Source organism: Triturus cristatus, chromosome 11 (genome assembly GCF_964204655.1).
Source record: "Triturus cristatus chromosome 11, aTriCri1.1, whole genome shotgun sequence".
Classification (NCBI taxonomy): Eukaryota; Metazoa; Chordata; class Amphibia; order Caudata; family Salamandridae; genus Triturus; species Triturus cristatus.
In genome coordinates this window covers 1,166,531,345-1,166,555,170 of record NC_140594.1, presented here as the reverse complement: position 1 = coordinate 1,166,555,170, position 23,826 = coordinate 1,166,531,345, and the positions used below count along the sequence as shown (strand labels likewise).

General features: G+C 43.5%; 1 protein-coding gene across 1 annotated transcript in view; it reads left to right on the top strand.

Moving 5' to 3' along the window:
• LOC146788647 (IgGFc-binding protein-like) overlaps positions 1 to 23,826 on the top strand; it is a 279,601-nt gene that overhangs the window by 185,223 nt on the left and 70,552 nt on the right. Inside the window, exons 44-50 of the mRNA XM_085635859.1 lie at positions 2,293 to 2,576; positions 2,674 to 2,948; positions 3,868 to 4,466; positions 13,119 to 13,698; positions 14,452 to 14,651; positions 14,741 to 15,121; positions 19,383 to 19,666. Of these exons, the coding sequence (XP_085491985.1) occupies positions 2,293 to 2,576; positions 2,674 to 2,948; positions 3,868 to 4,466; positions 13,119 to 13,698; positions 14,452 to 14,651; positions 14,741 to 15,121; positions 19,383 to 19,666 (2,603 nt within the window). The remainder of the gene's footprint in view (positions 1 to 2,292; positions 2,577 to 2,673; positions 2,949 to 3,867; positions 4,467 to 13,118; positions 13,699 to 14,451; positions 14,652 to 14,740; positions 15,122 to 19,382; positions 19,667 to 23,826) is intronic.

Genomic DNA, 23,826 nt, shown 5'->3' with positions numbered 1-23,826 from the left:
ACAAATAGTGCTAACAGCGGACGCTTCACTCACCGGCTGGGGAGCTCATCTCTTAAAACACACCGTCCAGGGAATGTGGACCCCTCAACAAAAACTCCTCCACATCAATCACCTGGACTTACTGGCCATATTTCTTGCCCTAAAGTCATTCCAGAAACATCTCATAGGCAAAGCTGTACGCGTCCGACTGGACAACATGACTGCAATGTACTATATGCAAAAACAGGGCAGAACACACCCTCTGCAGCGTTCGCGCCTAGAACAAAGCATTTGAAGATGGGCCATTCCTCAAAAAATATACCTTTTAGCAGAGCATCTACCTGGGATTCACAATCAAATTGCGGATCTGCTCAGTCATCAACAACAGCAGGTTCACGAATGGGAACTTCATCCGCAAGTTCTTCATCCATTTTTCCAAATGTGGGGACATCCAGACATAGATCTGTTTGCCACACATTTAAACACAAAATGCCCAAACTTTGCCTCCAGGATTCCACACCCATTGTTCAAAGGCAATGCAATATGGATGAATTGTTCAGGCAGATTTGCGTACGCTTTTCCGCCTCTCCCACTCATACCATTACTGGTGCGCAAACTCAAACAACAGTCTCTCACAATGATCCTAGTTGCACCAACATGGGCCCGACAACCATGGTTGACAACACTACTGGAACTCTCACTAGTCCCACCCCAAAAGTTGCACCTTTCCCCAAAGCTTCCTCACACTGAACAATGGCGAGATAACACATCCAGAACCAGCACAACTGAACCTAGCGATCTGGCTCCTGAAGTCTTAGAGTTTGGTTAACTCAATCTCCCACCAGACTGCATGAACGTCATTAAAGAAGCTAGACATCCTACCACTAAAGCATGCTATGCATCTAAATGGAAAATATTTGTTATTTACTTCAATAACAGTACAATGAACCCACTAGACGCTTCTACTCAAAACATTATTTGTTATCTCCTACATCTACAAAAATGAAATCTGGCATACATATCCATACGATCAGATGTTGCTGCTATAGCAGCTTACTTACAGAACAGACAACACTTGTCATTGTTCAGGGTGCCTCCTATCAAGGCTTTCATGGAAGGCCTTTAAAGGATAATTCCTCCCAGAATTCCACCCTCTCCAGTATGGAATCTAAACATTGTCCTTATTAGACTCATGGGTCCCCTATTGGAACCTTTACATAAATGTGAGTTACAGTTCCTCACACGGAAAGTAGCTTTCCTTGTAGCTATCACATCCCTCAGAAGAATGGGTGAACTCCAGGCATTAACCATACAGGAACCATTTTTGCAAATACATCACAACAAAGTGTTTCTTAGAACAAACCCTAAATTCTTACCTAAAGCGATTTCAGCTTTTCACCTTAACCAGTCTGTTGAGCTCCCAGTCTTTTTTCCTCAACCAGACTCAGTCGCAGAATGAGCTCTTCATGCACTTGTCGTCAAAAGAGCTATTCTCTACTACATTGAAAAGACAAAAAGTTTCAGAAAAACCAAACAACTTTTCATAGCTTTTTCGCCACCACATCCTATATCAAAATCTGGAATTGCCAGGTGATTAGTTAAATTCATTCAAATATGCTACCAGAAAGCAAAGCGTACATAAACTATTCCCCCTAGAGCTCATTCCACAAGCAAGCTAGGGACATCCATGGCATTCTTAGGAAATATTCCCATGGATGACATTTGCTAAGCCTCAACATGGTCTGCACCTCACACTTTCACTAAACACTACTGTGTAGATGTGCATGCAAAACAACAAGCAAGTGTGGGCCAGGCTGTACTAAGAACACTTTTCCAAACTACTGCAACGCATACAGGTAGCCACCGCTAACGGGGTAACTGCTGTATTGTCTATGCAAAAGTATGCGATCTACAACTCATATGCCTCAAACGGAAAATACTACTTACCAGTATGCATCGGTTCTTGGCATGTAGAGCTGTAGATCATCATACGCCCACCCGCCTCCCCGGACTCCTGTATGTGTTGCAGTACTATCTTACTTAGATACATTACACATGGACATCTTTTCTGGTTTCTTACTAACTCCATCATCGCCCTTCATGGCAAAACAATTAAAGGAGGAGTCACCTATCTGGTGACTACAAAGAATTCTACAATAACAAAGTGCAAACATCTGAGCCCAACACCAGGAGGCGATCTATACAAAAGTATGCGGATCTACAGCTCTACATGCGAAGTACAGATGCATACTGGTAAGCAGCATTTTCCTTTTATTTTTAGAACTGTATAATATATGAATTAATTGTTGTTAGGTCGATGGCAAATCAGAGATTTTACCAACAACAGTGCAACCAGGACTGCAAGTTTCGTTCAGTGGGCAGTACGCCCTTGTCACTACGGACTTTGGTCTGACGGTGAGGTTCGATGGGGTTCACAGAGTGGAGGTGACTCTTCTCAGCTTGTATAAGGAGAAGGTTTGTGGCATGTGTGGCAACTACAACAGCGACCCCACAGATGACTTCATGAACCCTGATGGAGGTCTGGAGGCAGATTCCACTAGTCTGGGCAACAGCTGGCAGGTGGACAATGACACCAGGTTGGTATTTATTCTAGAAGCTGTTTTTAATTACTAAAATATATCTGATATCCGTACAATAAAAGAAACATGCTCATGTATCATTGTGCTTCCATAGGTGTGTTACTGGACCCAATGAGCCAAACTGTACTGAAGAGGACCGGCATACCATAGAAAGCAACAGCTTCTGTGGCATCATCACTGATACGTCTGGACCATTCCAGCTGTGCCACAATGTGCTGAACCCATTCAACCACCTAAATAATTGTGTGTATGACTTGTGTGAATTGCAAGTGGACCCTAATGCCCTGTGTAGGAGCCTGCAATCTTATGCCGATGCCTGCCAAGCCCTTGGGGTAATGATCCAGCCATGGAGGAACGCCACATTCTGTCGTAAGTAGCAAGGCCAGCTCTCTTGGGTTTTAGACAAAATAGGAGAGATTACATTCCATTTCCCAACAGACCAGAGCTCCTGTGCCACAGAGTAACAATAAATCCAATTAGTTTTATTTTGCATGCTTCAATAGTATTTACTTGTTGGCTGATACATTATAGATAACAGTGTTGTATCTGGTGTCTAGTATTGCCAATGGGATTACACATCCCGCAAATTATGTTATCCACAGGTATTCTTAACGTATAGCTCCTTTTCATCAACTTTTGACTAAATTCTCAGAACAGAACACAGTGAAAACAAATGCCGGTTTTCAATATTTAATTTGGTGTTTCTTTTACAGTTCCACAAATTTTAACTTTTTAAGATGAATAAGCAAATTGTAAACCACATTCTTAAAAGACTATTACATTTCTGTATAAAGGATGTACTATTAGAAATGATGAAAAAATGGATAGGAAGAGTAATAATTTTTAAAGGGTCTATATATTGACTGTTACATAAATAATGATACTTTATAGTTCGGTCTAATTTCAACTCTGTAACTACATTTTAGGAGGAGACCATGAGACGCTTAGGAAATATCAGCTTGATTCAAAGACAGTTTTAAGTCGATACCTAATGTCTTGTATTCTGACTCAGAGGTATTGTGAGGTTTTAGAGCCTCCTTTCCACAGTTTACGATGTCCTTGTTTAGGGATTTGTGAAATGTATGAGACTTTAACTTTTGTAAGCACAAATCTTGTAGATTAACATGTATTTGTCCTTATTCATCATTACCACACTATACTTCTCATTATCTTAACATGTAACATTGCTCATGATGAGAGTAAATCATCATTTATTGATTATTTTGCAGTAAACAAGTAATTATATAGTTGTGGTTAATCTACATGACATACTGTCCTCTTTTGATAGCAATCCACTGCGGCGCCAACAGTCACTACGAGCAGTGTGGCACCGCCTGCCCAGGTACCTGTGTGTCTCCCAACTCACCTTCCACCTGCAACCGTCCATGCATTGAAGGCTGCGTTTGCGACAGTGGGTATCTCCTCTACAATGACAAGTGTGTCCCCAGCACTCAGTGTGGGTGTTGGGAGGATGGAAAGCACTATCCAGTCGGATCGGAACACTGGACTGATGACACCTGCTCCAAAACGTGTCTCTGCCCATCCCAAGGGGGCAGTTTGGTGTGTGAAGATGATACATGTGGGAAGGACCAGTACTGCGGGATTTGCAATGGGGTGCCCGGCTGTTACCCCTACACTTACGGCATCTGTAGAGTCCACAATGACCCTCATTATAGCACCTTTGACAAGCAGAACCATCCCTTCATGGGCCTCTGCACCTACACATTGACCAAACTCTGTACCAGCTCCACATCTTTGCCATATTTCAATGTAGAAACCAAGAACCAGCATCGCGGGAACCCATCAGTATCCTATGTGCAGAAGGTCATTGTCCATGTGTATGGTCAACAAGTACAGATCATCAGAAGTGAGCGCGATCGAGTACTGGTAAGAAATTGAGTTCTCCTGCTCTGCAGTATCTTGTTCAAAAAAAAATTTGGAAGTAGTTCAACATTTTCAGTTATATATATATTCACTGAAAAAACCATAGGTTTCACACACGTAATAGTTAGGAATTAGCATTTAAAAAACCTTGCAAATTCACTTAAAAAACCATAGGTTTCACACATGTTATAGTTAGCTGGACATTTCACTCGTGTTAACCGCAATCCTCTGCTGATGACGTCAGATATTACATCACTGTATTTAGACACTTATTTACCCATGTCTTCTTCCATTAATTTTTAGCTATACATATATTACAAATATTTTTTTTTCAGAAAGACACATATGTCATCAGTGATGTAATATCTGACGTCATCAGCAGAGGATTGCGGTCGCGTGAGTTATAGTTGCCTGCACTAACTATAACGGGGGAATTTCAATGGTTTTTCACGAAATGTCCAGCTAACTATAACATGTGTGAAACCTATGGTTTTTATGTGAATTTGCAAGGTTTTTTAAATGCTAATTCCTAACTATAACGTGTGTGAAACCTATGGTTTTTTCAGTGAATTTGTACGGTTTTTTAAATGCTAAGTTATGTATTTTTTTTTAAAGTTTTTTCACCGTGCGCGTACGGTATCCTTACTGTACGCGCACGGTGTGCGCTTATAGATATATATATGCTTTTAACTGCAATTTTCTCCGGAACTAATGAACAGATTTACACAAGAACTGCAAAAGGCACATCCCTGAACTGAGGACTACCTCTCTGCCAAATTTCAAGTAATTCTGTTCAGCCGTTCGGGCTGTAGCTTGAACTAAAGGTTCTATGGAAAAATGCATGGGAAAAACGCGTTTTGGGACCCCCCTTTTTCTCAGCCCCCACTTGACGAAACCCCCCGAGACTTTCAGGAAAGGAGCGGAGCGGAGCGCCCCACCTATTTTTAAAATTTCGCGAGGATTCGTCAATCGGCTCCAAAGTTATTCCAAATAGAATGTTGCGGATTTCCTATGGAAACACGGTCCTAACTATAACTATCTACTGGCGACCGCCAGTAGATTATATATATATATATATATATATATATATATATATATATATATATATATTACATGTCACTAGTGTGTAGGTGTGTAGTTATAGTTAGGTCTGTGTTTCCATAGAAATTTAGTTTTTTGTTTCACTATTAACTTTGGCATAGTTTGAAGAATCTGCACAAGATTTTCTGACAAAAAAACTTAATCCACCTCAGCTTCTTCCTGAAAGGTTTCGTGATGATTTGTGAAGCATGGGCCAAGAATAAGGGAAATCTCAAAACATTGATTTTTCCATTATGATTCCCTTAGGAAATTGTGTTATACAATACAGAAAAGATTAGCACACCCTGGGCCCAACAGGCATGTGGTGGTGAGGTGGGGGAGGTGCAGTTCCACATAGACCCACCCCTTGATTGGCTGAAAACAGCATGAACAACTTGTTGTTGCAGCCATAACAGGACTCAGGGACACAGTCTCCATTGAAATGCATTCCCTGGGAGTCATGGTGTACTTATCATGACCCTTATTTATGCTTTTAATCCATTTTCAGGATGCGAGGACAAGCCTTTGTGATTCTGTAATTGCTGCCACAACATATTATTCATGTTATGACCAGCCAATCAGGATTGACTAGTCTCCTTTAAATTGGCCACTCAGAACATACCTGAACATGAAGGATCCAGATATACCTAACGCCTTCAAGGCCAACCTGAGCCGATCTTTAAAACCTAATGTTCGAGGCATATGAGCTGCAGATTACACACTTGTGCATAGATCGCCATCTGGTGTTGGGCCTGGATATATGCAGTTTGTTTTGCCTCTTCGAAAGTCTTTGGAAGTCACGAGGTCGGTGACTCCTCCTTTGGATCGTATTGCGCATGGGCTTCGGGTCCATCCTCAGATCGTTTTTTTCCGCCATCGGGCTCGGATGTAATCTTCGCGCTCCGGTTCCGAACAGCTTCCATTTTGACGATCGACGCGCAATCCTCACCCCAATTCGCGGTATTGTTTCGATCGTGATCTCCCAACTCGACGCGCCTTCTCATCGGCACAGACCTGCGGTTCCAGTCGTCGACGGCAGCTTTCGGGCCTACCCAAGCTCCGGTCCTGGCTAATGGAAAGGACTCCATTTAAAAAGTGCCCTCGATGTGGGTCCAAATTCCCCCACACCGATCTCCACGATCTATGCAATCTCTGCCTCTCCCCTGAACACGAGGCTCGAGACTGTCCGGCGTGCAAGTCCTTCCGGTCCAAGAAGACAATTCGGGACCGAAGAGCCAGAAGAACCATGGCACACTCCTCAACGGCGATTCCGGACGACATCTTTGGAGAAGGCGTCGACGCTCCAGAACAGCATTACACCGACGAGGGCCTTGTCAGTGCCTCCGAAGCCGATGACTCAGATGTGGAGGACATCACTCCGGCACAGAGGGTCATGAGTACTGATGTACCCCCCCACACCCTCGCCGGCACCAAAAAAGGCTTCGGTCACGCCTTCGCCTCCGGGCCTAGGCAAGACCAAAGACACTGCTTCACACGCCGCACCTTCGGGCCCGGTAAAGAAGCCAAGTAAGCCTTCTGGCAGCTCGGGCTCGAGCCAGCCCACCGTCGGTGCCGATAAACACTCTTCAGCACCGAAAAACAAACCGGCCTCCATCTCGACACGGAGCTCCGCACCGAAACATTCGGGGTCGAAACCCAGCTCTTCGGTACCGACACCATCTTCGGTACCGACCAAAGCACACAAGGCCACCAACAACGACACTTCGAAGCCGAAATCCATCTCGGCGCCCACCAAACAACTGAAGGTTCCCAAGCATGGTTCCAAACAACGAACCGGCACAGAAAATCCTAAAAAACTAACGGCCCCGACGCCTTCGGCGCCGACGGACCAACCAACCTCACCGGAACTCTTTACACCGGATCCCTTACAAAAAACACTAACCAAGGATCCCAAAACTGAACATTTAACGCTCTCTATCAAAAAGAGACAGTTGGAGTAACCTGCTCCGCCTCCACCTCCAAAGAGGAAGGACTACCTCTCCTTTCAGAATACCTTCCCCACCTCGTCCACCCCCTCCACCTTCTCCTCCTCCACCTCCTCTGCCTTCTCCACCCCAACCTCATCGTTCCCCAACCCCGTCTCCGGACGATGATGATCAGGGGGATCCATATGACGACATAGGGGATGTGCCCCAGGACCTACCTACAGGGGACCCCAACCCCACAGGTCCCACAAGACGATCTTTTCCCTTCCAGACCTTCTCCACCAGAAGACTCATTGGGGTTCAACCAACTACTGCAAAGGGCGGCACACTATCATGGGGTAGATTTACATACCGACCCCGTGGAGGAAGATTTCCTCCTCGACACATTCGACACCACACATAGGACCACCTCCATCTTGCCTATACTCAAAGGAGTTATGAAGCATGCGCCAGAGGTCTTTAAGGACCCAGTCAGAGCCAGGGTCATTAACCCGCGCATCGAGAAGAAATACAAATCCGCCCCTACAGATCCCTCCTATATCAGAGGGCCAGCGCCACTAGATTCGCTGGTAGTATCCACTGCACGTAAAAGGGCCAACTCCCAGGTGTCAGGCGAAGCACCACCACCTGACAAAGAATCTAAACTTTTGGACGCATCAGGCAAACGTACTGCATCCCAAGCTGCCAATATATGGCGTATCGCCAATACACAAGCGCTACTTGCTAGATATGACAGGGCCCATTATGACGAATTAGAAGCCATAATGCACCATCTCCCTGATAAATATAAAGCTAGGGCCAACAAACTAATTCAGGAGGGCAAAACCATTACTAATACCTCCATACGTTGTGCCCTAGACGCAGCAGACACAGCCTCCAGGGCCATCAACACTAGTGTCCTCCTCCGTCGCCATGCCTTGCTAAGGATCTCAGGTTTTAAACCGGAGGCACAAGCCTCCATCCACCCTTTGACCAGGAACATCTGTTTGGCCCAAAAGTGGATGAGGCCCTAGAGAAAATGAAAAAGGATACTGACACGACAAAATCTATGGGAGCCTTGCAATCACACCCTCCCAGACGCTCCTTTCGTCGCTCTTCCTTTTGGAGCCCATCCAGAGGCTACTCCTCAGATACCGCTTCCACTTCATACAAATCCCCTACGCAGTACACCTTTACAAGGGGTTACCAAAGAGGCGGCTACAGGGGTAACAATAACAAAGGCAGAGGCAAAACAAATACCGCACGCTCTGCCACACCACCTACCCAATCACTTCCCCCCGCTCCCCCCAGACCATTCCACTCCGATCGGGGGCAGACTCCAAAATGTCCTTCCTGCCTGGGCTACCATCACCTCAGACAAATGGGTAACACAAATAATTCGGTCAGGCTAATGCCTAGAACTAATATCTACCCCCCCAAACATTCCACCCAGACAACGCCCAATGTCACAAGAACATCTAATATTACTAAAGCAGGAGGTAATCTCCCTCCTACACAAAAGGGCAATAGAACACGTTCCTACCAATCAACAAAATATAGGGGTCTACTCCCTATATTTTCTCATACCAAAAAGGGACGAGACTCTACGGCCCATCCTAGAGCTCCGGCCCCTAAACAGATACATACACTCAGACCTTTTTCACATGGTAACGCTTCAGCAGGTACTTCCGCTGCTCTCCCAAAACGACTTCCTCACCACTTTGGACCTAAAAGACGCTTATTTCCACATTCCGGTACACACCGCTCACAGGAAGTACCTCAGATTTGTAGTGGACGGACAACACTACCAATTCAAAGTGCTCCCGTTCGGAGTCACAACAGCACCACGAGTATTCACCAAGTGCCTAGCAGTGGTGGCAGCACATCTGCGAAGACAACACATTCATGTCTTCCCATACCTAGATGACTGGCTGATAAAAGCCAGCTCATACAACCAGTGTGTACAACACACGTCCACCACTATCCAATTACTTCACGAGCTAGGCTTCACGGTAAACCACGAAAAGTCCCATCTACAACCATCCCACGTGAAACAATATCTCGGTGCCACCATAGACACCTCAAAAGCGCAAGCCTACCCCAATCCCCCCAGGATTGCAAGCATTCAGGCTCTACGCGCAAAATTCATGCCACAACACTCACTTCCAGCTCGAGTGTTCATGCAACTAATAGGGATAATGGCCTCTTGCATCTCCATAGTACCTCACGCAAGATTCCAGATGCGTCCTCTCCAAGAGTGCTTAGCGCGCCAATGGAACCAGGCCCAGGGTCAATTAACAGATCTGGTGTTGGTAGACGATCGCACCCATCACTCTCTGCAGTGGTGGAACACCACAAACCTTTCCAAAGGTCGACCGTTCCTGGACCCAGTTCCTCAGATAGTACTAACAACGGACGCATCGCTCTCCGGCTGGGGAGCTCATCTATTACATCTCACCATGCAGGGCAAGTGGACATCTCAACAGAAGTCACTCCATATCAACCATTTGGAGTTACTAGCAATCTTCTTAGCCCTAAAATCTTTTCAAACACAGATTTCAGGCAAGGCAGTCCTAATCCGAACAGACAATATGACAGCCATGCATTATATTCAAAAACAAGGCAGCACACACTCTCCACAACTCTCTCAACTAGCACAGAGCATATGGAGATGGCCCATTCCCCACAAAATCTTTCTCAACATGTCCCAGGAGTCCAAAACACAGTAGCGGATCTGCTCAGCAGACAAACACAACAAATTCACGAGTGGGAGCTTCACCCACAAGTTCTTCACCCGTACTTTCAAATGTGGGGGCATCCACAGATAGACCTCTTCGCCACCCACGAAAACACCAAATGCCCAAGCTTCCCCGCCAGGTATCCACACCCATTGTCCAAAGGAAATGCGATATGGATGAACTGGTCAGGCAGATTTGCGTATGCTTTTCCACCTCTCCCACTCATTCCACTAGTGGTGCGCAAACTACAACAACACTCCATCACACTAATCCTAGTAGCTCCAACGAGGGCCAGACAACCGTGGTACACCACACTGCTGGAACTATCTGTAGTACCGCACCAAAAACTACACACTCTCCATGCTTCTTAACCCAGAACCATGGAGAGATCAGACACCCGGACCCAGCTCAGCTCAACCTAGCGATCTGGCTCCTGAAATCCTAGAATTCGGATACCTAAATCTTCCCCCTGACTGTATGAACGTCATCAGAGAAGCTAGACGACCTACCACTAGAGCGTGCTACGCCGCCAAGTGGAAACGTTTTGTCATAACAACACCATCAATCCCCTGGATGTGTCCATTCAACACATCATAGGCTACTTACTCCATCTACAAAGGTGCAATCTAGCCTATACATCCATTTGACTACACCTCGCAGCCATTGCAGCTTACCTACAAAACAGGCAACATCTCTCACTCTTTAGAGTACCTGCCATTAAAGCCTTCATGGAAGGCCTTAAAAGGATAATTCCCCCCAGAGTGCCACCTTCACCTGTGTGGAACTTAAATATCGTTCTCACAAGGCTAATGGGGCCTCCCTTCGAACCTCTGCACAAATGTGAATTACAATTCCTAACACGGAAAACCGCTTTTCTGGTATCCATCACTTCCCTCAGAAGGGTCAGTGAAATACAAGCACTTACCATTCAAGAACCTTTTCTCCAAATGCACCATAACAAGGTTGTTCTCCGTACCAACCCAAAATTCCTCCCTAAAGTCATTTCTCCCTTTCACCTAAACCAATCTGTAGAACTACCAGTATTCTTCTCGCAACCACAGACCGTTGCAGAAAGAGCTCTTCACACACTAGATGTCAAACAAGCCTTACTCTACTACATCGAGAGAACACAACCTTTCCGTAAGACCAAACAACTGTTTGTCTCTTTCTCTCCACCACACAAAGGCAACCCCATCTCCAAATCAGGGATAGCTAGGTGGATTGTAAAATGCATTCAAATTTGCTACCACAAAGCAAAACGAACGCTATCCGTTCCCCCTAAATCCCATTCTACACGAAAAATAGGGGCTTCCATGGCAATCTTAGGGAACATCCCATTAGATGATATCTGCAAAGCAGCTACATGGTCAACACTGCACACTTTCACTAAACACTATTGTGTAGATGTGCAAACTAAGCAACAAGCTAGTGTGGGCCAGGCTGTACTCAAAACATTATTTCAAACCACTGCAACAGATACGGGTGGTCGCCGCTAAGGTTGGGTACTGCTATATAATCTATGCACAAGTGTGTAATCTGCAGCTCATATGCCTCGAACGGAATATGCTACTTACCAGTATGCATCTGGTCTTGGCATGTAGAGCTGCAGATCTACACACGCCCACCCGCCTCCCCGGCTACCTGTATCTGTTCCAGTTTATCTTATTTAGATACCACACACATGAGTTTTCTTCACTGTTATTACTACGCTCCATTTTTCCCTGCTGGCGAAAAACAATCTGAGGATGGAGCCGAAGCCCATGCGCAATATGATCCAAAGGAGGAGTCACCGACCTCGTGACTTCCAAAGACTTTCCAAGAGGAAAAACAAACTGCAAACATCCGGGCCCAACACCAGATGGCGATCTATGCACAAGTGTGTAGATCTGTAGCTCTACATGCCAAGAACAGATGCATACTTGTAAGTAGCATATTCCTTCTCAAACTTATCTGTGCAGATTTACACAAGACGAAAAAAAGCAAGCTTTCTTTGTAAAGTTCTGACTTTGTGCCACATTTAGAGTTATTCAGTTTAGGTGTTTAACCTGAATTGGATAGCAAAGTTTCCTACGGGAATTAACACGGGAGATCAATGCTTTAGGAAACCCCTCTTTTCTTGAACCCTACGTGATATATCAGCATCAAACAGTTTAAAGAAGGAGCTTGGGCGGATGAACTTTTTCTTGATAACGTTTTGTACAGATTTGTCAAACATTGGCAAAGTTACAAAAAAATAAAAAATGCTTTTTATATGGAAACTCTGAGCTAACTAGATCTGTGTGTGTGTGTGGGGGGGTGTGCATGTGTGTGTGGGTGTGCATGTGTGTGGTTGTCTGTTTGCGTGATGTTATTGCTCAAAGTGCAGAACATATTTACACCAAACCTGGGATCAAATAGATCTTTGCTCAGAACATGTATTTTTGTTGGTTTGAAAGTGTTTCTAGCCAAAAATTCAAAATAGGAATTTGATTAAACATGAGTGCCTTTTCTCTCATTATTCAGTTTTGGCTAATTGAAACTTAATCCTTTCTATATTAATTTAGTATTATTTATGATTCTGAAAATAAATGTTCTTTTTTAAGTATAAATATAAATGTGTCCATCATAATTTCCCCTCCTATTGCATTTACTGTGTTAGCACTGTGTGTGTATTACATATACAAAAACTTCCAAATGTCAGTGTCACTTACTAAGTGGAATATTTTTGGATTAAGTTGGATGAGATCATGCATCAATCAATCAATCAAAAGCATTTGTAAAATGCAACATTGTTATCCCTAGGGGTGTCTGGACACTGTGTCTCTTTCGAAGAGCCAGGTCTTAAGTCTCTTTCTGAAGTCTGCCAGCGAGACGGATGTACACATGCCTTGCGATGTTTCTCATTATATGTACCCTTTGCTTGTTATTTGCAGGTGAACTCAGTATGGAAAACCTTGCCTGTCACCCTGGCTGAGGGTTCAGTGACAGTAGAGAGGAGTGGACGATACATCATTCTAGAGACAGATTTCCGTCTGACCGTTATGTATGACACTGATCACACTGTGGAGGTGAGCGTCCCAACCACTTACTCCAACAAGACCTGCGGCATGTGTGGAAACTTCAATAACCTGAGACAGGATGATTATATGATGCCCAACGGACAACAAGCTCAGAGCACCAGCCAGCTCGGAAACAGCTGGCAGGTCCCTGACGATGACCCCAATTGTGGCCTACCTGACCCAACCCAGATTCCTCCCACAGCTGGCCCCGATTGCGAACCTGCAAAAGAAGAACAATACAGACGACTTTGTGAAGAGATAAAAAATCCAAACGGGCCTTTTGCATTGTGTAACTCAGTGATCAATCCTGATGACTATGTGGAGAGCTGCGTCTACGATCTGTGTCATTTGGATGGTGATAGCTTGACACTGTGTATGGCGCTGCAGGCCTATGCTGATGCTTGTCAGCATGCGGGAGTCCCGATCGCTCCTTGGCGAAACTCCACCTTCTGTAGTAAGTATCTTGCTGGAGGGTAACACTTGAGATTTACACCTTAGTCAACCAATAATGTATTCATTTATTATTTAGATGTGTATTTACTAAAGTATTAGTGAGCCAAACCCAACCAGTGGCTTCCTGTGTAACACCTGAGATATCTGGACTAGCCTTAGGGGGGGTGGGGGCCGGGGCGTGAAGGACCCATGCTGATTGACTTTGGGTACATAAGCTCTTTCAGCAGGAATGTGTTTTTTTATATTTTTGGACAAACCATGATTCCATTGTGTCTTCAACTGCACACCTTTCTAGGGGACCTCAGAACCATGCAGCAGGCCATCAATGAGGGTGGGTGTCTTTTGTCTTCTGGGAGGGTGTCCCGGAGTTACAGAGCAGGGCGCTTTACTAGATGGTTGTTGCTGTTGATCAATATTCAGTGAACGTCACACTTATTGTATGACACACAGGCATCAACCACTTTTCTGTATTGTTCTAACTCCGGATTAATACAGCGAAGCTGACAATGATGTGCCAGAGCAGCAGAAATTAATTCCGAACAAAATCATGCAATGGTGAAATCCCAAGTGGTAATACTGCTGCATAACATACACCATAGCATAGAGCAACAAAAGGTAGTACGGTGACAGGAGACTAGAGCATTACCTCCTATCACAAATGCCAAGAATCACAACATGCATCTAATGTTCCCTTCTTTGACGATTTCTGGTGCTACCACTGGTTAATCTATGTTGTTTCAATGTCTTCTTTCAGATATCTCTTGTGAAGCTCCCCACAGCCACTATAATGCCTGTATGACTGCCTGCCCTGCTACATGCCTCGACCCTGTCCTTCGGAACTGCTCCAAGCCTTGTGTTGAGGGTTGCGAGTGTGATGAAGGGTTCGTACTGAGTGGGGCATCCTGTGTTGCTGTTTCTGACTGTGGCTGTTGGTACAACGGCCAGTATTACAATGTGAGTACAGTGTCCAGAGCCCACAAACAGTGTGTTCCTATGACAATGGCCACTCCTCTATTAATTTTATGAATGTGCTTCTCTTGCAGAAGGGAGAGAGCTTCGTGGAAGAGAACTGTGAAAGCACATGCAAATGCATGGGGAACAACAACATGCAATGCAAGGCGTCATCCTGCACTCACAATGAAATCTGTAAGATTCAAAATGGTGTCAGAGGTTGCTACCCAGCAAACACCACCACCTGCCACATCTATGGCGACCCCCACTACACAACATTCGATGGGACACTTCACCACTTCCAGGGGTCCTGTAACTACACTGTCACCGAGACCTGTGGAAACACCTCTACCAGATTCAGTGTTACCACCCGCAACGAGCACCGCGGCAGCCCGAGCTGGACCGCTCTGAACTCGGTAGCACTCATTGTGAATGGCAATCACATCGCCCTGAGGAAGAACAGACTGGTTTATGTGAGTATACTTTAATTTTGTTTTTAAATAAACATCTATTTAATTGTTGCCTTTGTTACTATATGATAATTTAATTATTTTCTATTGCACCATGATCGCTGCACTAATGCTAAATAGATTTGTTTATATTAAATTCATCCATCCATCAAACTCAGGTTTCCTGCACCAAATTTAGAGGTGAAGAAACTACTAAGTTTTCATTGGTAAAGCTTCAGTCTGATTTTGAAATGTAAACCATTGACATCTCATCTTGTCAATGGTCTCTAAGCCATCAGGTTACAGTTGTTTTCACCCTTAAATACTTAGTGCCAACAAGCATCATTGGTTAATGTTGTCGTATGACTGCCTTCTAAGACCTGGATGTACCAGGAAAGAAACTGTTGTAATGTCCTTGGTACACAAACTGAAAAATCCCCCAAGCATCTGGGACATTTGTATTTTTGTTTTGGGAGCTATCTCTAGTAGTACACTTTGTTGCCACAAAGCAAAATGAAATCCTGAGCGGCCATTTCAGCTTAACAACATGGTAACCAGCCTCGCATTCAACAATAATTGAAATACATTTGCTGTACCTGCAGGTCCACCTTAAGTATTGAGATCCCTTCTATGCAATATTATAAGTGAGGCCCTTAGTTACTTTTTCAGGGTTAGAAATCTTATTGTGCGGCGCGACTAAGAGCCACAGCAGACAGGTTGCCATGAGATGAGATATCGGGCATCTGTAGTCCACAGATGCCTCAAACTTTGCTGTGAAAACTAACTTCAAAGTGGGACAAATTAGTCTACGAATGTCCTGCTTCTGTTAGCAGCTTTACCCTTTATCCTGATCTTTCAGTGGATGGAAAAGTCCTAACTTTGCGATAATTTGAATAAGTTCTTCCTGGGTATTACAATTACTCCTTCAATCAGGAACTCTGGGTCCACAGGAAGGCCAACTGCAGTCAGCTCTGGTATGACTTTGGATACTAGAACTGGTCAGATATTTCCCTGTTCATGAAGCAGAAATTGAACGTCTTTTTGAAATGCTAGTTCCGATGTTGGGGCCACAAATGTAAGTTTCCCAATAAATTAGAATTCTGTTGTACATTACAAGCTCACAAAGTGGATTCTGCCTCTGATTCTTCAGGCAAGACCCCCAAATGTGCTCTTTAACACTTTGCCAGTTTTGTCAATCTTGCAATAAGGCACATTTGTGGATGTTCCTGCTAACAAATGCACATTTGGCACAATACACAGGTGTTGCTATTCTTCACATTATGTGCCCAGTTAACAAGACCCACCCACCTAATGGCAGAAACAGCATCTTATGCGTCAAAATGGGTTTAGTCCATATCAGCACTGCTGGGATGCTTTTCAGATTACACATGTGGGGGTGTAAACCCAGAATCAATCCTATCTGGGGCAGTTGAGAATAATGACACTTGCTCACGTTCACTATGGGATAAATAAAAGTCAGAGAAGCCATTCGGTGTTTGTTAGTTACACACCATGTTTTAGAGGTGTAAATGGTTTTAGGAGAGTAGGTTTAGCAGCCGACCTCTGCCCAAAGTCAAAATATGTGACCTAGTCTGTCAAAGAATGTAAAAAATCCTGGATATCAGGTGAACAAAATGGATCCCTACTATAAATGTACTGAATTCTAAGTTTGACAAATAGTTCATCATGGAGAAGATTCTCTTGTTCACTGCCCACCTCCCCCCCCCCCCCAACTGGCCAGTTTTATCACCGAAAAGATTCTTATTTGAGTGCCTTAATAGACTCTCTCAGAGAGATTGGGTTGCTATTGTTATTCACACATCTTCTGTATCATCAGCCGAGCAGTGCCTCAACCCTCAGTCACTCGTCTATCATTCTATTTACTGTTTCTGCTTCTTGCCCAGAAGCCACACTTACTTACTGACTCCAGGTCGCAACTACAGTCTCCTCAGATGGCTTGTCAATGTCCTAACCTCCTGGGCTGTCACTTCTAGAGAGACCATAAAATTGGCCACTTTTAAGTTAGTAAAAATACCCCAAAGCTCCACTTCTTGACTCTGGAAAATCTCCACGCTTGAAATGTAAGTCCTCATCTCCCTCCGACACCAAAGACACACTGCCTTATCTTATCACCAAGACACACTGCTCTTATCCCCAAGACACACTGCCTGATCTTATCCCCAAGACACACTGCCTGATCTTATCCCCAAGACACACTGCCTGATCTTATCCCCAAGACACACTGCCTGATCTTATCACCAAGACACACTGCCTTATCTTATCACCAAGACACACTGCTCTTATCACCAAGACACACTTCCTGCTTTTATCACCAAGACAGACTGTCGGATCTTATCACTAAGACAGACCGTCTGATCTTATTCTGCACTGACCCATCAATGTTAAGCTGCAAACCACCCTCCTCCCAAGCTGTACTTCTTCTCCTCGTGTATATTTGGAATCTAGCAACTCCTCTTGAAGCAAGGGATATGTGCCAAAGTACTTTGTTATCTTTTGAGCAAAGTCTTCTGTGAATTCTTCAAACTCCAAGCAAATGACCTGCTAAACGACTGCTAGAGAAATGTAGGATGTGAAACTACAGAATGTGTCACCAAATTTGTGGCAACTTCTATTAAAGGTGTTTATAGATGGCCCAACCCATCTGGCACAGTCATAACCTCACCTGCTGTAAACAAAGTACTCATACCTCTACCAATGTTTGTAAACAATTACGATCTGACCATGAGCTCTACACTCTCAAAGGAGCCTGGCATTTTTCAAGCCAGTCTAAAATCTTCCCTGTTTAGTCTGCTTCAAGCCTTCTGCTCAATCTCCCCACAATTTCTGACCCATCTCTAGAAATTTTCAGTAAAGATCTGAGCATCTAAAAAGTCAATTAAACCTAACTAGAAAAGCTCCAACAGAACCACCTCATTTCCACCACAGGCCTAGTGTGGCACAGTCCCTTCCATGCAGTGCATTCATGCAGAGCTTCGCTGTCTGTTTTCTGAAATGAGTCAGAACACTATCAGCCCCCATATATCCCGATGTCCCCGAGAACACAATCCCTGACATTATAGCTGAAGAAATTCCTGACTTTCTAATCAATCCCCAGAGCTGCACTCATCAACTCCGTCAATGTCTGCCTCACCCCTTGCCTTTGCAGGATCAGTCCCCATGCTCTTCTCAAGAACCTGTCTCTTTAGTCTCTTCCCTGGGTCAACTACTAAAGTGATGCAGCTGTGCACGGGCTATCTAAGAGTATGAAAGTTCAGCTAATGTAGCTCCTCCAGTTGGTGAAGCCCTACTGGCTGCTGGCCACCACCAGCCATTGTTCAACCATACACCTGGTCGTTCTGGTTGTTTGGGGCGACCTCCGTGTAAACTGTACACTGTGTTTGACACTGCTACCTTAAAAAAACATAACTGCATAAATGAGCCATTTTGACCAACTTGGGAGCACACTTTAATGGGGTCAGTCAAGGCTATCCAACTACAACCGAGAAAGGAACATAGTCTTCAGGTTCCTCAGAGAGACCCCACTACCTAGTCCTACGATGATCTCTTGTCACCATTTGATTTCAAAGTTCTACCTGATGAAGGAGCTGTTCAGTGGCCTGCACACACCTTTCAAATCATATGTTGATGGTGCTCAAATATGTTTCCAAGTAAATGCGGAATTGCAAATGAACTCTTCAATGCTTCACCGATCCCATCTTGTACGTATCAAATTAGGGAACTCCACAGGAACCAGCATATCTTGTTGTATGGAAATGGTGTTGGCTGAAGAAAAGACTTGTGTATCACACTCAGTCCTAAGACTACAAAACATCTCTTGCATTGTCTTCATGTACTCAGGAGCCATGCAGCTAAGATAGGGACGGAAACGCCTGATTGAGATGAACATCTCTCTTTCTTCAGTGGTTGCGTACCCATGCCAGAATCTCTTTCAAAGGCCTATGCATTGTTCACAGCTCCAGCTATGGCAGGCCTATAAAAATCGTAAATTTATTTTACTCTAGGCACATTCATAAGAGATCTCCTCATTAAGTCCTCTGTCACCGTAACGGTCCTATGTTTCAACAATACCAGGATAAGAGTCTGGCGGTTTTCGTTCAGGACTTCTCAGTCTGGTGCTTCATTCCTTCTGAGCTATTAAAAATATTGTCTCTGGCCCATTTTAGGAAAACAGACTTCCTTGTAACCAACTCATGTAATAGTTTTAAGCTGCAAAGACATTTCTATACAAATGGTTTCATAGTTTATATTTTGATTTTCCGATTAGATCAATCACATTTTGGTCAGTGTACCAGCTTATATTTCGGGAGTGAACATAACACTGGCTGGCTCCTTTGTGATGGTGACCACAGACTTTGGACTCGAGCTTCAGTTTGATGGTGACCACGAGCTGTTTGTCACAGTGAAGGAATACCACAAAGGTGTGTTGTGTGGATTGTGTGGGACCTACAATGGCAACCCGAAGGATGACTTCATGAAACCAAATGGTGCTGTGGTTCAAGACGTCAACGACTTTGGAAACAGCTGGAGGGTGCCTGATGATGAGTGGAAGTAAGTACCTTCTCAGGAGACACTAAGTATTAGTAAAATGTAGAAAAGACACAGAGAATGGAATATGACTTAACAATTATGGCTGTCCAAAGTTTCTTCACACTGGCACAGATTTGTGATGGTTCTGAGCTTCGCACTTAAGAAAAGTGTGCAACATTTCTGAGATTAGATTTACCGGTAGCTGTGGGGAGGCAAGGGTGGGGGTGCTGGATGGGGGTGGGGGAAGGCACGTTTGGCATTTGGTGTTCATATGGTATCAAGGTTATGGTACTCCTGTTTTTGAGAGAGACAATGTTTTTTTAATGTTTTTTGAAGCATAGTTTAGGTTATGGGCAAGGTAAACAAGGTATGATTAATTTAATTGCATAACAATATGGGTAAATTATCTATATGTTCGTGGAATATATGTGGTTTAAATGATAAAAAGAGAAGGGAAGTGATGGCTCAAATTCTGCAGGTGATGCGTTTTGATTTGGTTTGTGTGCAAGAAACTCATATTGCGTGGAATAATCGAAAGTAGCTGAATGATTTGGGCATGGATATACTTGGGTGTACCAGACAGAGTTCAACTACAAGAGGGGTTGCGATTTTGATGAGATATGGCCTGGGTGTTCATAATCGGGTAAAGGAGGATGTCTTGGAGGATGTCTTGGGGCGTTGGGTCATTGTGGAAATAACTGTAAATGCACTATTTATGGTTCTAATCTGGATGACCCGGAGGTGCTGCACTATTTAAGTGTCGAATTAGCGGCATGGCCAGCCCCCTTAATCCATTGTGGGGATTTTAATCTTCATTTAGAGGGTGGTTTTGATATTACTAGCGATTGCCCATATACGGGGAAAACAATTTAAGTTTTTAAAGCTACTCAAGGCCTAGTTAAAGAATTTGGGCTGGTCGATATATGGCACGCTCATAAGAAAAATGTTCCGGGAGATACTTTTTACTCGGCTCCTTATAGAAAACATGTGCGCTTAGATTATTTCTTTATTTCAGCTGAAAAAGCAACAGGTGCCAAGGTAGAGATTATACCGAGGATAATTTCAGACCATAATCCGGTCGTATTAGAACTCAACATCAGTTCTAGGGCTCAGCCAAAGGCGTGGGCCTTTGAACGAAAACTTTTATTAGAACCTGAATACTGTAGACACGTGTGATTGGATTACAGAATTTTTTTTTAAATAATTGGGGAACCGCTTCAGGTCCTATTGTTTGGGATACATTCAAGGCTGGGGTTTGGGGGGAAACACTTATTTATTCTATAGCTAAACAATGTAATATTTTGGCAGAAATTAAGGATGGGATGAATCAGTTAAGGCTATTGGAAATAGAGCTTATGGGGGAAGTAATCCAGCAACAAAATATGGAAAAAAACATTAAAGGCCATTGCAATTTTAAAAATAAAAATCCATCAGCATTTTGCTACGAAAATTGCAACAAAACTGGCTATGTATAGGGCTCAAATTTATGAAGCGGGGGAAAATTCTGGCAGGATTTTACCGAAGAGATTACAGCAGAAAGGAATACTTGATAGAATCTATAGGATACAGGACCATCTCAATCAGATACAGGATTCCCCAGGCGAAGTTTAGAATGTTTTTTGTAAATTTTATGGCAACTTATATACAGAGGATGAAATAGCAGATACAGACAAGAAATAATGGAATTCAGTTCTGATATTGAAACTAATAAAGTTACACAAGATCAAAATGAGGAATTAGCAACAGATATAACTTGGGAGGAAGTGGAGGGAGCAAAGCTGTCGCTAGCTATAGGAAAAGCTGTAGGTCCGGATGGCATCCCTCTAGAATTTTATAAGACATTTCGTCAAGTTCTAAGACCGGAACATATGACACTGTTCTTCGCTGCTCAACGCGGAATTGCACCAGATATGTGGCGTAAAACTACCATTATTGTTTTTTTTAAAAAGGACAAACCTGAATTACACCCATCCTCGTATAGACCAATCACATTGATTAATTCAGACAGTAAGATCTTCTCTAAAATCATTGCTCAGCCTCTAGGATCGGTCATCGCTCCTCTAGTATCTAATTTCAGCATGGGTTTATCCCAGGTAGGGATACTGCTGATCACGTGAGACTAGTAATAGCTCTCCTGGACTGGGCTCAGGCAACTGAATCTGTATTGGGGGGTGATCCTGTCGGATGCCGAGAAGGCATTCGACAGGGTCTCCTGGCAATATATGTGGGAGGTTTTGCGATGGAAATGTTTTTGTTCTCAGTTTATACAAGCAGTTAAGACCCTATATATACACCCGGTAGCCACTATATGTATATCTGGACAAGAGTCAGACTTATTTAATATCAGCAGGGGCACAAGGCAGGGGTGCCCGTGCTCCCCTTTTTAATTTGCATTATATATCGATTTATTTTTGAATAAACTAAACCAGCACATAGATATTAAAGCAGTCAGTTTTCGTAATATTGAGTTCAGAGCATCAGCTTATGCTGATGATATAGTCATAGTTTCTAGCGATATTGTTACCGCCCTTCCTGCAATTAAATCATTGGCTGTTCAGTTTGGTTGTTTTTCTGGTTATAAATTGAACATTAAAAAAACTCAGGTACTTTATTCAGGTAAGGATCCCCCGGCAGATATGTCAATTGTTCCTGAAGCAACATATTTGGGAGTAAAAATCACATCTGTGGTGGATAAGATCCCCGATTTGAATATTCTCCCTGTGATGGAGAAGGTGAACACTACCCTGGAAAGGTTAGATCATCCTCATCTATCCCTCCATGGTAGATGCAATGTATTAAAAATGCTGGTTCTTCCGAAATTTTTATATATGTTTAGAACAATCCCTCTAGAGTTCTCCTCGTCGTGTTTTATTAAATTAGAGAGGATATGTTCTAGATTTTGTGGGGGTATCGAAGACAGAGAAGGGCATATAAGAAAATGGTATTACCTAGATATTGGGGGGGCTGGGGTATTCCAAATTTTATAATGTATTATTGGGCAGCTATGATGCAATAAATGGGGCCCTTAGTAGTCGGGACTAAAGCTGAGATCCCCTTTTTTCATAGACCATCAATTTACGAATTTGGGTTGGGAGAAGAGATGAATGGTTGCTTAGTTAAGGTAATTGGGCCCAGTTACTTTAAAAAAACAAAATTTTAGATACTCAAGGCGTCTTATGCAGTCTGCAAGCAAAGTAAACAGAAGTTACGGGTTTCAAATTTGAATGATTATACCCCTTTCTCGTCTCCCGGGATACTGCCCATAATTTTTTGGGATCAAGTAACAATTAGATGGGGCCTAAAAGGAATACGATGCTTAGGGGATCTGTTTGATAAAGGACATCCTTTAGCATTCTTAGACTTACAGGAGAAATATGGTTTAGGCAAGCAGGACTTCTTCAAATATCTTCACATCCGTAGTTTTCTCAGTAGGTTGGGGTCAGGAACAGGACAACAATTTGCGAAAATCCCTTTAATTGAAAAAATGATGAAGAAAACACCAATAGGTCAATTTTATCAACAGTTAGTGGACATATTTCCGGATGATCTGGATATACGTAAAACAAAATTGGAAAACAAACTGGGAGTTGAGGATATTAATATAAGTCAATCCCTCGAGCTTGCTAACCGAGTTTTAATGACTGGAAGAATACGTAGCCAGCATTATATGGCCCTTTATGATTTATATTACACTCCTAGTAAGGTGGCTCGATGGGGTGTAACAGTGGGGGACAAATGTAATCGGTGTGGATTATTTGTGGCGCATTCATCGCATATGTTTTTCTCTTGTCCTAGACTGGGGGAGTTTTTTCAAGAAATTGAGAATTTTTAGATATAATATTTGGATCCCCCATGAAAATCACAGGAGAATTAGTAATTATATGTGTAGGGTCTGATAGGGCGGCCAATTTAAAATCGGAAGCTACTACTGCTCTTCTATTTATTATTATGGCGGTGGTACGGGCTTGTATTACCAATGAGTGGATTCGTTCTGATCCATCCACTTTTATTAATTGGCAGTCCAGACTCTTAGCCATGTATAATTTTGAACTATCCATCTATAAGACTAAAGGAAGAAGGAAAAGAACTATGGGCGCCAAAATTTGGTCTCCAATATCAGAGTGGATCCTATAAATGAGGTCTGGTTTGTTAGGATTTAAAAGGATCGTAAAATTCTTAAG